Source organism: Marmota monax, unplaced genomic scaffold (genome assembly GCF_021218885.2).
Source record: "Marmota monax isolate L192 unplaced genomic scaffold, Marmota_monax_Labrador192_F-V1.1 WCK01_AAM20220418_F8-fsc00157, whole genome shotgun sequence".
Lineage (NCBI taxonomy): Eukaryota > Metazoa > Chordata > Mammalia > Rodentia > Sciuridae > Marmota > Marmota monax.
Genome location: NW_026694573.1, coordinates 1971925 through 1987828, shown reverse-complemented (window position 1 = coordinate 1987828; position 15904 = coordinate 1971925). Strand labels below are relative to the sequence as shown.

Genomic DNA, 15904 nt, shown 5'->3' with positions numbered 1-15904 from the left:
GAGATTACCAGGTCCCTGTTTTTGTCTAGTTTCTATAATTTCTAGGCATTTCTGGGAGCAGTTTAAACCAGGCCTGGTGTCTGGGCTATGATACCTTGATAGCTTCAGGGACATCACTAACAGCTCCTGGGTCCAATCGAACGAGACGGGTCACTTCATTCCCGATGGCTTCTGTGTTCTTAAACCTAAGGTGCACAGATGTGAGTTGGGTGGCCTCACCAGCAAATACATTCCCCCACAGCCACAAGAGGGGAATGATGAACTAGAGGGATTCAGGTCAATACCAAGTGACAGCTACTCAAACACAAGTGTTTGAAAAATAATAGCATTAATAGATCGACTGAAGAAATGCCCAAACTTTCTTAAACAGGAATTAATCTACACTCATTGTTCAAAGGGCATCCTTTTAGAGTCCTTGCTTTAGAACCCCCACCTTTTACTCTTTTTCAGTCCCATATCCTCTCATGCTGGCCCTTCATAGTAGCCTATCCACAGGTCAGTTTCTCAGTCTACAGTCTAAGGCCACAAGGCACCTTACTCAATGTGAGGACAGTCATGAGTTTGCAAGTATTACTGCCCCAGGCATTCCATAAATATGTGCTTTGAAACAATGCAGGAGAACCCATCTGTGGTCTTGTTCCTGAGATCAAATTAGGACCAGAGAAAGCAGAAAGGAGGCAAGTTTGGGCTCCTGGTTAAGAAATATCTGCCTCTCACATATCCACAGGGGCCTGGGGAACCATCTGCCGGGACTGCATCACAGTGGGTCTCTGCAGTCCCTCTCAGCCACCATCAGTCTAAGAATTTTGTCCCTGTCAGAGCTTACAGGACCCTTCGCTGTCAGTTGCAGCACATGATTCCTCTGAGTAGCCTGTGTTCAAAGATGACATCCATGAATAAAACCAAACCCTCCCCAAGCCTGTTTTTGCAGTCTGCCTCCTGGAAGCAGAAGCTTCTGTAAATCATACTGTGCCTCTGAATTTGCCCTGTTGTTATCTCCCAAGTCTCTGGGGTGCTATGGCACCCCAAGGAGGAGCCTAACAACATCATAAGGATTACTGTGCAACATTTATACAGAAAGAGTGGGTGGGTATCTTGAGAGAACTGGCCTGCCTGATGTCCTCATCACGATGTGGCCATATCATGCTCCTCAGCATTCATGGCTCAGTTGGCAGGCCCCTGCACAGGACCTCTGGTGAGGGTGGGTGACACGGGCCCACCTGGCTGGCAGCTGAACGGCCAGGTAAGGAGAGATATTCCAGGCGAGGTTCACATTGTCCTTCCACTGCTTCTCACTCAGGCTGATGTACTTGGATCTCCAGTTGGCTACACTGTTCTCTCCGGCCTGGTCAAGCTCCAGCTCTGGGGCTGATAGCGGGTTATACCAAGTGATAAGACGCTCGATCTCGGTGGCCTAGTAATACCAGACACCAATGCCCAATGTACCTTCTGCAGGTACTCACATGCCACCCTCACCTAGGGTGCTGTCTGGCCATGTGGTAGGCAGTGGCCATACCCTTGGGTCTTACCAGCAGGGATAACAGCAGTGTCCTACGCTTCATGTAGTATTTGTGTAGCTGGGAGCCCCGGTTGGTTTTCTTAGACATGCCTAGGGAGGAAAGGCAAAGGACAGGTGTAGTTCCTGGCCGCCTACTCAACCTTGTGTTTATAAACCTAGGGGAAGATGTCTATCACTCTGTTATCTGAGTGAGTGTCCGTCAGGCCACCAGGATGGGGATTCAGACGTGACAGATGTAGGAGCAAATCTCCCACAAACCTGATTTCTTGGAGATGGTTGACATGCCACTAGACAGGGGATAGGTGTTGATCCAGCCTTGTGTGGCCTGTTGCCGAGAGCCCACAGTTATATCCAGGTTACTTCGGGTGTCTTGGTTATCTGTAGGCAAACATTTGTTGATTCTGGGATGAGGAAGCTCAAGAAAAGGCATCATAAAGAGAAACGAACTTTTACCAGAGATAAGGCAAATAGTGGGAGGCCAGGCACTTTCTGTGGCACTGGAATAGATGGAGAAGGATTTTGCCAAATAAACCCTTCAAGTATAATGAGTTTTCCAAACAACTGGGAAGTTTTTTATGCTAACTACACTAGATAGAAAGCTATTTCTAAAGTTTATTGTATCCCTGGCTAGTCTTTTAAAATAGAATAAAACAAATATTATTTTCTCGATAAATGATGAGGGACTAGGGATGTACCTCACTGATAGAGTGCTTGCCTAGTATACATAAGGCCTTGGGTTTGATGCTTAGCACTGCCAAAAATAAATCTTTTAAAAAAATTCTTTTATTTTTTGGTATTGGGGATTGAACTCAGGAGCTCTGGACCACTAAGCCACATCCCCAGCCCTATTTTGTATTTTTATTTAAGAGACAGAGTCTCACTGAGTTGCTTAGCACTTTGCTTTTGCTGAGGCTGGCTTTGAATTCGGGATCCTCCTGTCTCAGCCTCCCGAGCCATTGGGATTGTAGGTGTGCACCACCGTACCCAGCAATAAATACATCTTAATAAATGATGATGGCAGTTATCTGATCACTGGCAATGTGTTGATTTTTGATACAGCAGTAACTTGAGGACCTCTGGTGGCAGATTACATGGACTGTTTGCTCTGTTCTAAATGGACCCAGAAATGAACCTTAGAAAGTATCCAGGCACAGTGGTACACTCTTGTAATCCCAGCACCTTAGGAGGCTAAGGCAGAAATACTGTAAGTTTAAGGCCAGCCTGGGCAACTTAACAAGACCCTGTCTCAAAATTAAAAAGAGCTAGGGATATAGTTTAGTGGCAGAACACCCTTGGGTTCAACCCCCACTACCAGAAAACAACTGCTTTTTAATGTGTGGTTTGTAATCAGCTACATGCTCAGAAGAATAGGAATATGGTTTCCTTCTGGAGTTTTGCTGCTAGTGATAGCTTTAGTGTTTCTCCTGGAGCAGTTTGTTCTCGGGCCCCAGAAAATTCTTTGTCCCTATCCACCTTGGCTAGCTCCTATGTGTCCTTTCAGACTTAGCTCTGATGTCACTGCTTGCAGAAAACCATCTCTGACTTCTCCAACTACTTTGGCTAGGCCAAATGCCTGTCCTGAAGGGCTGGTCCCATGGTTCCCTCTACTGAAGTTAGCCCCATTTGATAGGCTCCTACTAGATCATGCTGTATTCATCTGAGCACACTGGCCAATGCCAACCTGTAGGGCACCTGAGAACGGAACTGGTACAGGGAAAAGTGATGGTGACAGGTTTTTACTCATAGGCCCCCTGTGCTTGTCATGTGCCTTAGCTTGGGCTGGAGGACAAGTAGTAGCAGCCAGGCAAGCTGTGGACCTCCAACAATACAGCATGTCTGGGCCTAACTGCTATCCTGGTTGGCTCATTCAGGGCTGTACATGGCATATCCCTGTCCCCTTGTCCCCCCACCCCCAGCAGATGCACTGCTGAAGGTAGTACTTACCTGGGGGAACGAGCTGGCTGGCGGTCAGGTACTTCTTATCTGAGAACATGGCAGTCCAAAATTTAATCATTATGCTTATGTCTTCACGCAGCCTCTTCTCTCCTTGAGTAGGGAACTTTGGAGGACAACTTCAAACAACCACAAGAAGATAAGAGTTGAGTTTGCCGAGTCAGGGCCTAGAGGCCAGTCACATAACACAGTGAGAGGTGACAGAACACAATGGTTCCTTAATGTTAAGAGGTTAGCCTGGAGTTAGTCATTATCAGTGATGATCTCAGTGGTTTTCACAGTAAGGTGTGCTGGTTTTAAGAGCCCTCTCCTGTCTACCTCCATCACTACCCTCTGCAATGTCTAAAGCTTTTAGCTGAGTGATATGCTTAAGCCAGGTCATGACAACTGAGCTGTCCGTATACAACAATAAAGTCTACATTTGCAAAGGCCCAAGTAGTAGGTATTTGCAGTTTTTCATGCAATAACCAATTACATCACCAGGAAAGGTAAATGACATGCACGTAATCTGTTTCTTCTCTTCTCTGTTTTTTTGTTTTTTGAGATAGGGTCTTGCAATTATTGTCCAGGCTGGTCTTGAACTCCTGTGCTCCAGTGATCCTTCCACTTCAGCCTCCTAGGTACTGGAACTACAGGAGCACATCACTGTGCCCTGTGGAACTTAATCTCTTAAATCAATTGAACTAAGAAAATTTGCATGCATCTTGTTGGGAGGCTACCCTCTTAGTACACACATGCACATGCAGATATAAGGCATAGGACTGATGATAATAAAATCCAGCAGTCCATGGGTTGATGAATTATAAGGTCAGTAAGTATGAACAGGCAAACTGACCCTTTGTGAGTGAACTCCTAGGGTTTGGGATAAGAGGGTATGTGTAGGGTGGGATCTGTTCTATACCTGAAATAGTCAAAGGCAGTTGAGTAGATCTTTTCACGAAGCACATTGCGGATGGTTGCATTTGGAACCACGTCAGCATGCAGGAGGGACAGCCCCAGAGTCAGCAATCTGAGAGAGAACCCCAGGCCTAAGTCAGAGTGGGAACCCTGGTTTAGGGCCATGTCTCAGGGGGGTGCTGGCCATTCTCCTGAGTAAATCATGCAGCCCTAGAGCTCAGGGCACATTTCTGGCCTGTAGAGCTTGGACTGGAGCATCAGCCAGGTAAATATCAGTCACAGATTACTTTTACCCCAAAGATTTTTTTTTTTTTGGTCATTTTTGGAATCAAGTCCAGGGCCTCACTTATGCTAAGGCAAATGCTCTACCACTGACCTACACCCTCAGCCCAGAAAAAATGATTGCTGTATGTATATAGGTGACTCTATGACCAGTGTGATTCTGCAATCTGTACAGTCAGAAAAATGAGAAATTATACCCCAATTGATTCAAATGTATGAATTGCCAAGATCATTGTAATGTCATGTGTAGCTAATAAAAAAAATAAAAAAAAAAAAAACTTTCATTTTTGTTGGGAGAAAAGTGAACAATGTGTGTTATTCTGCCTAGGCCAGATATTTCAGTCTCACAAACTATCTGTAGGCTAAACTCTTGAGGTACAGTCATCTGAAAGTGCAATAAAGTAAGAATATTTATGAGAGAGAGAGAGACAGAAAGAGAGAATAATTTTCCATGTAGCTGGTTTCTTCTAGACTAGGCCCTTAGCAAGGTGATGTGAGACATAGGAAGGGGAGGCACTATTCCTTCCTGCAGGGATTTTATAATCCTGGGCTGGGAGAGATTATGAGTCCCCTTGATGGGTGAAACAAAAATTTCTATAGAATAAAAAGCCATGGAAATCCCCCAAAAGAAAAATACAGTTCTAATAGGGATCTTGTAGAGGGGTAGACCCCAGCTGTTGAAAAGTTTGGAAGACCTGGGAGTGTGATGGGCCTTAAGGAGGAATAGCTTCTCATATAGCAGGGTTACCAGGCTCCAGGGCAAGTAGCTGTAGGAGCCAAGACTGGGGATACTGGGAGGCAACATGGGTGGTCAGGCTGAGTAGGAGGAGCATAACACACACCAAGCCATCCTACAGAGGGTCATCCCACAGAGGGTCATCCCATAAAGGGGATAGAGGACCTGTGGTGGGGAATGCAGACAGCTGGTTGGTCCAAGTCAGAGTGGTGAGGGAGAAGTGAGGCTGTGGATAGGAAAGGAAGTAAGAAGCCAGACATATTACAGGGGGAACCAAAAGTATTTGCGTCTGGCTACATAGGAGGGTTAGAGGACAGAGAGCCATCCAGAACAGAAAGGGAAGACAGGTGGAGAGCACACTGAACAAGGCAATTTCTCTGTATTTACAAGGCTGCTCACGGCATATTGGTGCAGGCAGATACTGAAAAGGAGTGACTGATCATCTCTATGGCAATTGGGATGGGATGCAAATTGTTTCCTAGTATATCATTCCTGTTACATTTTATAAAAGTACTAATCCTTAACAGATTATATGTTAATAAAAAAGAGAACTTGGGCTGGGGTTGTGGCTCAGCAGTAGTGCGTTCACCTAGCACGTGCAAGGTCCTGGGTTCAATCCTCAGCACCACATAAAAATAAATAAAATAAAAGTATTATGTCCAACTACAACTAAAAAAAGAAAAAAAAAAAAAAAAAGAGAACTGGTCCTTTCCTTCAGCTTGTTTGAGAAGCACAGTCCCACTGAGGGCCTCTATTGTGGCTGGGATAGAGCAAATACCACACCAACCACAGGCCCTGCACAGAGGATGGCAGAGGCCAGATTCTAGGGAGAAGGGCACAAGTAGAGGAGCTGGGGGCAGGGGATGTTTTCACCAGGTAGAAATTTATTGCCTCAGTGCAATTAGGAAGGATGTGCTTGATCAGCTCTTCCTGATCATACTATAGCAACTCAGTAAAATTTGTTTCATATTGTATAGAAGCACTATGACAAACATAGCACACTGCACCTGAGACAACACATGACATATACTACTCCACATATGCCCACATGCCAGTCACAGGACATGTCAGTACCCCCCAGAGGAGGAGAGCCCTCACTTGAAACGGGGTCCAATGGCCGCCACATGCCGGTTCATACTCCCTTTGGCACCACCAATATTCAGAGACATGGAGCGCTGCAGCAGGCTGGAGAAGATCTCCACTTGGTCAGAGCTGCAGTACTTGGCAATCTCAAACCGCTGTACCAGGAACTAAGCAAGAAAAAAAAAAAAAAAAAACATGGTGCAGTGATAGGGCTTGGTCAGCTTGTATCAGAGCCAGTGAAGTTAGCTGAAGGGCTCTGATCTGACGTAATAGCAGGAGGGGTTGGGAGAGAGGTCTGAAATAGTTAAACTCTCTCTTAGGTCTGGCCCTCTCCTCCAAACTGATTTGCCTGGCTCCAGATAAGGCCCTGGCCCCCAAAGTCAAGGGGGAAGAGCACAACAGAGTTTTTGAGGGGGGAGAAGTGGGGACAGGCACATACATCAATCCAGATGTAGTGGGGCGTCACTTCAGGGGGACAAGGTCTAGGCTGACTCGCTTCTGAAGCTGCGAGGGGATCTGCCTCCTTTGTCTCAGCAGAAAACAAGCCGAACTTCTGCTCCACCGTCATGTGCCAGGCCCCTGCCATCTCCCGCATAAACTGCAAATATAAAACAACATAAGCTCTTCAGCATAGAAGGGGGATACTGTTTCATTTTTATTTATTTTTATTTTATTTTATTTTATTTTTTTTAAAGAGAGAGAGAGAGAGAGAGAGAGAGAAAGAGAGAGAGAGAGAGAGATTTATTTAGATAATATTTATTTTTCAGTTCTCAGCGGACACAACATCTTTGTTTGTATGTGGTGCTGAGGATCGAACCCGGGCCGCACGCATGCTATGCGAGCGCGCTACCACTTGAGCCACATCCCCAGCCCTCATTTTTAAATTATAAAAGGAATATATGCTCACTGAAAAAAATTTAGAAATCAAGGAAAGTATGAAGAAAAAAATTAAGATAATCTATAACCCTACTTCCCAGGGCTCATCCATATTAGTGGGTCTTGTTGCTAAGCTACATTCTTAGCTCTCTCTCTCTTTTTTTTTTCCCTTGAGTCAATGTCTCACTAATTTGCCCTGAATGGACTGGAATTTGAGATCCCCCCTGCCTCAGCCTCCCAAGTTTCTGGGACTACAGTTATGTACCACACTACAGTACTCAGCCATATTAGTGTTTGATGAGCGTCCTTCCAGCCTTTTTTCCAGGCTAGGTTTTATTTGTCCCAGTTCATGGTGTTAAGTGGGACAGGGTGCAAGATGGCAGGATACCTGGAATGCCTGATGCCATGTGGGTCAACAGGCTCCATTCTGGTGAACCTTCCTAACAATCCTGAAAACTGCCTGTGGTTGAGGAAATGAGGTGACTTAGGGTCTCTGAACTAGCAAGGGAATTCTGGCTTTGGAATCAGTTCCTTTTTACAGTTCTCATGGACTCTGTACAATGCTTGCATCCTGCTAGCCAGACCCAGAATGACCCAGGGAGCCAAGGGGAGACTCCAACTGCTATGGGCTGAGTTGCTCCCACTGTCTGGCCACACTCAACTAGGTCCCCTTCTATGTGGAGGCATGAGAAGGGGCCATATAGAGCAGAGTGGTGGCCTAGAAGACATGTAGGTACTAGACAGAGTAAGGAAGGTGGCAGCTCACACTTGGAAAATGCTCACAATTTGTGAGTTTTTCATAGGAAAGACCAGGAAGGAATAGCTGGTGCCTGTATCAGCAAGAGTTTCCATTCCTGTGTTGGCCCAATACCATTAGCCAGTTTCTTCAAGGGCTTGAGACGTACTTGGTGGTGACAAGGCCTGGTAAGTAGGATAGATACCATAGATTCCTCTCCAGCATCCTACCCTCTCTCCTTCCTCAAGGTGATGGCTCAGGGTTTTCAAGTGGCTGGTCAGAAGCACTTGCACCCAGGCTCCCTGCTAGTTGGACTGTTTTTTAGGTTCTTATTAGCACCAACGAGTAAGGTTAAGAGACCTAGGAAAGGCCCTAGGAAAGCCAGAGCACGTTTTGTAAGATGGTATCTTGTCACATTCCACCCTCCCCCTGCCTGAAAGTAAAGAAACCATCTGGAAGACATCAGGAAGAAGACGAAGGTCACCCACACTATGGGTGGCATTGTCACAGACAGGATCCCAGGCTACCAAATAGCTGTCTGTAGTTTCTGAGTCTGGCTTCTGCTTCTTTCTCTCTCTCTCTCTCTCTCTCTCTCTCTCTCTCTCTCTATATATATATATATATATATATATATATATATATATATATACACATATATATATATATTTAATTGTAGATAGACACAATACCTTTACTTTATTTATTTCTCTTTTTATATGGTGCTGAGGATTGAACCCAGGGCCTCTCATGAGCGCTCTACCGCTGAGCCATAACCCCAGCCCCTGGCTTCTGCTTCTTGTAGCCACATGTCTTATGTAGAGGATGAGGGAGCAAAAAGGTGTGTGTGTGACCGTGGGTCCTGCGTGTGCATGGGGAAAAGAACTGAGAAGGCCAAGGATCCAAGCAGAGATGATGCTCCCATTTTTTTCCTACTGCCACATCCTGACAGCTGTCTCTGTGTCAGGGTTTCCCAGGCTCCGGGAATAGAGTCAAAGTCATGAAAAAAGACAACATATCCATAAAGTTTATGATGGGGGCCACACACAAAAAGTAAGCAACAAAGGATATTGATAAACAATAAAGAAAAAAACAGCAGTGTGACTTGAGAGTTCGTACGAGTATGTTTTAGATAGGATGACCAGGAAAGCCCTGGTAGGAAGAGGACATCTGAGATAAGCCCTTGAAGTAACCAGGAATGAGGTGTCTGACTGGCTGAGAAGAGGAAACAGGTGATGAAGCTCAAGGGGAGTGTGGGAGGCCATCCTAGCACGTGATTTGAGTTACCTCCCTGGCTGGGTGAGAGGCGCTTAGACACAGCTGTGTCAGAGCTTTCCCCCACCCTTCTCCAGGTCCGAGGGCTTGTCCATGTAGAAGCTGCCTGGCCACTGCCCCGAAGACCCAATCATTGCCCCTGACTTTGGGATGCTGCCCCCCTTAACCTTCATTGGATGGGATTTTCCCTGGAACTTTGTTCCCCAATAAAAGCCCACTCCCTGGTGTGTTCTCTCTCTCTCTCACTAGTCTCTTCCGTAAACCACACTACCGCAGCATTAGGTGGCTGGAGGAGGGAGCTAGAAGAAGCCATCCTGGAGCTGGTATTAAAGGTAATAAGAGTCTTGTCTCTTTAATTTGAAACTCCCTAGCATTTATGCATGAATCGAACCTTCTTTCATGAAGCCAGCACTGGTCACGTGGCAGAGGGGAGCAAACCTAGGAGGGTAGGGACAATAGGAACCAAGCATGTTTATAGCACAGCAAGGGAGACAGAGGGTGGCAAAGGCAAGGTGGCAAGGGGGGCTTGCAGATCAGAAATAAGTCTGCCTTCCACTCTGAATGAGCAGTGGGTGCTGACAAGTCTGGGACAGAGGAGAGAACTGATCTGACTCAGGTTTTACTGACTACATGTGGAAGGGGGGGAGGCTGAGCAGGAGGCAAGGGGCCACCTCTGAGGTCCAGACAAATGAGCCTAGGGTGGGAGGAGCAGCTGGGATACTGGGAAGCAGCCAGATTCTAGATCTATTTAAAGAGGAAAAGATAAAGCTTACACAATTGCAGAGGGTTATTTTGGAGAAGTCCCAAAACAGGGAATTGAAGATGACTCTACGGAGTTTGGTCTGAACAGAGGGAAGGATGATGTGGACATTTACAGTGATGGGGGGATGGGTGACCAGGGTAGGTGGAGACTGGAACTGAATTTGAACATGTGAAGCTGGAGGTGCTGATTAGTTAACCACATGGAGTTTGGGGGCAGGTGGCCGGAAGAATGCACCTAGAGGGCTGGGTTTGTGGCTCAGTAGCAGACTGCTTGCCTTACACATGTGAGGCACTGGGTTCGATCCTCAGTACCACAAAAAAATAAATAAACAAAATAAAGATATTATGTCCATGTATAACTAAAAAATATGTTTAAAAAAAGAATGCACCTAGTGTGTGGGGGTATCATGACCAGGATAGATGATGGTGCTGGTATAACTGCTTGACAGATAAGAGAAGTCCTGGGGCATGCCTGTGCTGAGTTCCTGACTGAGCTCAGAAGACTTCCTTGCTTCAAAGGGATAAAGAAGTTTACAAAATTTCCAAAGGCCAGGAGCCCCGGGGAAGAAGTTAGGTCCCCTGGTATGGTTTGGATAAAGTGTCCCCCCAAAGATCTCATGTGTCAATGCAGGTATATTTAGATCTTTTCAAATTTATGGATTATTAATGGATTAATAGATTAATTATTTGAAAAGACTACTGTACTAGGTGGTAACTATAGGGTAGGGTGTGGCCAGAGGGAGTAGGTCATAGTGCGCAAGCCCTTGATGATGATTTACATATTTTATCCCTGGTTCTTCCTGTTCTGTCAATTTTCTGACTGCCATGAGCTGAGCAGCTTCCCTCCACCATGATGTTCTGTCTTATCTGGACCAAACCTCTGAAACCTCTAAGCTGTTCATATTGGGTATTTTGGTCACAGCAACAAAAAATAACTAACATATGCAATAATGGGTGCAGTACCCAAAGATCTAAAAGAGATGATGAGTAGCTTTCTCTGGGCTAATTGGTCCCTCTACAGCTCAGGTCTTGCTAGGTGAGGTCTATGATACCTTCTCCCTACCACCAGGGATTCCCAGGGGCTCCTCCAAACTACCCATCTGATCTGCAGACTGACTGGGAGGTCAGAAGTACAAGGGTAGCCAGAGCCCAGGCACAATGTGAATGCCAACTACAGTGGTCAGAAGCCTCTACCCAGTTCTGTGAAATGGTAATAGTTAAAATGCCAGCTTGAAGTTTGAGGATGCATAACGCAGCATGTGGAAAGGAATTCTAAACAGCAGTGCTGTCTTTAGAGTCACAATTTATGTTAAAACAAGGGCTTCCAGAAGAAAGCATAAGAAGAGGGCAATCTCTGTCTCTCCTGAAGAGTGGGAGTTCCCCTGAGAGTACAGCCCTACTGGTTTCAGAAGGGGCAGCCATTGGTGGAGCTGATAGGCTTCAGGTGGGCAAGCTCCCCTGAGCAGACTGTCCTACCTTTTATAGCTTAAATGTCCTTGGCCCCATCAACTAAACACCTTTAGCTACTAGATCAGTGTTAACCAAAAACACCTCCAGTAGCTCTGAAAGTCTCTGAGGGAATTTCTATTGAACCAGGAGGTTTGATGGTCTTAAACACAAACTGTCTGTAGACAGAGAACGGGGCTGAGACCTGGAACAGCCCACACAGGGCTGGGTGTGGGTAAGATGTCCCAAAAATGTACTAAAAATCCTTCCATGATCCCTTTCCCAACTTGGCTAGAAGTGGGAGAGAAGGAAAAATTGAGAGGAGCAGAAAGAACCCCCTCCCCTTCTTTTAGGACTCATCCCTGGGAGAAAGGACAGTCATCACATAAGAAAGACCCCTTACTCTCTGGAAAAATAAAATAGCAATATTCCACTATTGACAGTTTTTCTTTCTTTTTAATTTTTTAAAATTATAAATGGATAGAATACCTTTATTTATTTTTATGTGGTGCTGAGGATTGAACCCAGTGCCTCACATGTGCGAGGCAAGTACTCTACCAAGGAGCTACAACCCCAGCCCCAATTGCCAGTTTTTCTATATATAGTTGGCCCTTTTATCCATGGGCTTTAAATCTGTGGATTCAACTAATTATACATTTTAAAATATTTGGACAAAATTTGTGTCTGTACTGAATAAAATCAGTCTTTTTTTCTTCTTCTCATTATCCTCTAAAAATACAGAATAATAACTATTTACATAGCATTTAAATTATATTAGGCATAAAAGTAACCTAGAGATGATTTAAAGAAGAGAGAAGATGTGCATAGATCATATGTATATGCTACTCCATATTATATAAAGGACTTGAACATTTGATGATTTTGGTATTTGTAGGCAGGGATACTAGAACCATTTCCCCATGGATACCAAGAGATAACTGCAAACAATATCCAATATGCAATTAAAAATGTTGAAACAGTGAAGAAAAAATAAGTAGTTAAAAATAACTACTGTAAATATGTTCAATGATTTATAAGAAATTATAGAAAGAATGGGTGAAGATATTTAGAATATTGGCAGGAAATACAAACTGTAAAAAAGAATCAAAGAAGCTAGACATGGGTTGCACACAACTGTAATCCCAGGAACTTGGGAGACTGAGGCATGATGATCAAAAGCTCAAGGCCAGTCTCAGCAAATTAGTGAGACCTTATCTAAAAAATAAAAAGGGCTAGGGATATAGCTGGTAGAATGCCCCTGGGTATAATCACAAGTATTGAAAAAAAAAAAAAATCCCAGATCTGAGAACTATGTCTTAAATAAAAAATACATGACAGTTTTACAATGAATAAAGCAGAAGAAAGGATCAATGAATTGGACAATAAAAAGTAACCAAAATGAGCCAGGTATGGTGGCATACTCCTACAAACCCAGCAGCTCGGGAGGCTGAGGCAGGAAGATCACAAGTTCAAAGGCAGCTTCAGCAATTTAGCAAGGCCCTAAGTGAGACATGGTCAGTCTCTAAATACTTTTATGCCTAATACAAAAAAAGGTTTTGGGATGTGGCTTAGTGAACTTGAGTTAAAAAAAAAATAGTAACCCAAATGAAAGCTGGATTGATGGTCCACACCTGTAGTTCCAGTTACCTGGAAGGCTATTAATCAATGCAGCAGGAGTTCAAGGTTGGCTTGGGAAACAGTGGGATCCTGTCTCAGGAAAAAACAAATAAACAAAAGGTACCAAAACAGGGTTGGGAGTATAGCTCACTGGTAGAGTATTTGCCTGGATTCTATCACCAGCACTGAAAAAAATAAAGTAATCAAAATGAAAACAGAACAAGAGAGTGAGAGAGAGCAAGAGAGTGAGTGAGCCTACAACAGAGAGTGAGGGAAAAAGACATAGACTCAAGAGAACCCTGATGACCTATGGGATAACATCAAGTCACCTACATGTTTAAACATAGAATTCCAAATAAAATAATGGGGTAAAAGAAAAAAATAATGGTCTAAAATTTTCTAAGTTTGACGAAAAACCTTCATCTCTAATTTAAGAAGCTTGATAAATTCTAATAAGATAAATACACAGAAAACCACACCTAGGCACATCATAGGCAAAGTACTAAAAATTAACTGGGCATGGTGTTGCACACCTATAATACCAATGATAGTGGAGGCTGAAATAGCAGAACTGCATGTTTGAGGCCAGCCTTAGCAATTTAGCAAGACCCTCAGCAACTTAGCAAGATCCTGTCCCCAAATAAATAATAATAAAAAATAAGAACTGGGGATATAGCTCACTGGTAAAATGCCCGTGGATCAATCCTTAGTACCAAAAAAGAAGAAAAACGTACTAAAAATTAAAGATAAACATCTTAACAGTAGCCAAGAAAAATAACAAGAGAAAGAATAAGAATGCTGACTTCTCTCTAGAAACAATGCAAATCAACAGACAACAAAAATAAAACCTACCATGCTAAGCAATAAAACAAAAAACTATAAAGTTAGAATATCAGATGCATAAAAAATGAAGGTGGTAAACATGAAAGAGTGTTATTTACAGCAGACCTGCATAACAGGAAATACCAAAGGAAATTCTTTGGAGTGAAGAGAACAATTGCAAATTTAAGTCTATAGGAAGACTTCAAGATAGTGAGAAATGGAATATGCTAGTATAAATTTATGAGAAGAGTTTTGACTATCAGAATAAAAATAACAATGGTATAAGGCATACAGTGCTGTAGTAAAATAGATGAAAACAAGACACAAAAGATATGGGGGAGAAGTTGGTGTATTGGATGGATATAATGGCAATATTACCATCTTTGTAGAATCTCTTTCTAGCAGTTGACAACAACCATCCTAACAGCAGCAGTCAACATTTACTGGATGCTCACTAGAACATAGGTTTCCTTGTTATGATTCTTGGGATGCAGATGAGAAGCCTGTGTAACACTATTCTGGAGTCAGAGCCCTGCATGACAAGTATGACTTCCAGAGACTGTTCTGCACACTTGTCATGAAAGCAGAGGTGGCCAGGCTGAGAACTTGTGCCCTCCTAAGCTTCACCGAAAAAGAGGCACCTGGGTCCATGGCCCAGCATCTCAGTCATCTTCCTCTTTGGAGAGGCAAGGTGGGTATCCCTCCCTGACAAGGTGAACTACCAGAGGCCTACTGGACCAAATGTCTCCTTAGAAATATGAATGGTGCCATTGATACAAATCCTATACAGTTATAAAATACCAGGAAAATGTGAAGTATTATGATTATTGCCACCATCACCTGCCTAGAACAGTTGTCGTCTTCTTTTTTTTTTTTGACAGTGCTGGGAATTGAACCTGGGCCTCAGACATGCTAGGCAAGCACTCTATCACTGAGCTATATCCTCAGTCCCCTTTTAAAACAATTTTTTTTTTGTAGTTGTAGATGGTCAGAATGCCTTTATTTTATTTATTTATTTTTTTATAGTTGTAGATGGACAGCATGCCTTTATTTGTTTAGTTTTTTATGTGGTGCTAAGAATAGAACCCAATGCCTCACAGATGCTAGGCAAGTGCTCTGCCACTGAGCTACAGCCCTAGCCCTCCTCAGCCCTTTTTGAGACAGGATCTTGCTAAGTGCACAGGCTGGCCTCAAACTTGTGATACTCCTGCCTCAGATTCCCCAGTAGCTGGGTCACTATGCCAGCTCTGCCTAGAATATTCTAATTTCATCTTTGGAAATACTCCCATTTCCTTCAGGGAACAAGAAAACCAAAGGATTCTTTTTGATCACTAAGATGATCTTAAGAAGCACAGGGAAAAAAATATTGTGTAAAATTTCCTTCTGGCTATATGCATAAGGAATATAAGAAGCATAAATTAATTTTGTTTAGATTTGAGATCCATCCACGATATCTCATTATGTACATGCAAATATTGGAGATTCTGAAAGACTCCAAATTCTCAAATACTTCTGGTCCTAAGCATTTTGGATAAGGAAATATTTAACCTGTATAACCTTGCTTGTAGGCCCCATATAAGAGGAACTCCAGAAATACAGATTCAGGGAAAGGTGGCTGATCCCAAAAGGTAGCAGGCCAAAATAAATACCCTTGTCACAAATGCAACTGTTCTCAATCAGATCCAGTGTCAACAGGTGTTCTTCCAATTTCAGTAGAGAAATGGCTCCCTCTACTGAGCTTTTGAAAAATACTGGCTGTATAAGCACCATGCTTTAAAATACACACTGTTCTTTCTATTCCCATGACAGTTGTATGGTCAGCAATGGATAACACAATTCATTGGAGAGACCAAATCTTGAGATGTTGAGGGGCTTGCTCCTTGGTCTCCATGATGACTAGCGG

At 43.7% G+C, this 15904-nt stretch overlaps 1 protein-coding gene across 2 annotated transcripts in view; it reads right to left on the bottom strand.

Moving 5' to 3' along the window:
• Pi4ka (phosphatidylinositol 4-kinase alpha) overlaps positions 1–15904 on the bottom strand; it is a 128125-nt gene that overhangs the window by 16602 nt on the left and 95619 nt on the right. For both annotated transcript variants that reach the window (XM_058571762.1, XM_046421098.2), the window contains exons 33-40: positions 6910–7068; positions 6486–6637; positions 4374–4481; positions 3464–3591; positions 1778–1897; positions 1530–1609; positions 1221–1414; positions 95–185 (exon numbers count right to left, since the gene is read on the bottom strand). In XM_058571762.1, the coding sequence (XP_058427745.1) occupies positions 95–185; positions 1221–1414; positions 1530–1609; positions 1778–1897; positions 3464–3591; positions 4374–4481; positions 6486–6637; positions 6910–7068 (1032 nt within the window). The remainder of the gene's footprint in view (positions 1–94; positions 186–1220; positions 1415–1529; positions 1610–1777; positions 1898–3463; positions 3592–4373; positions 4482–6485; positions 6638–6909; positions 7069–15904) is intronic.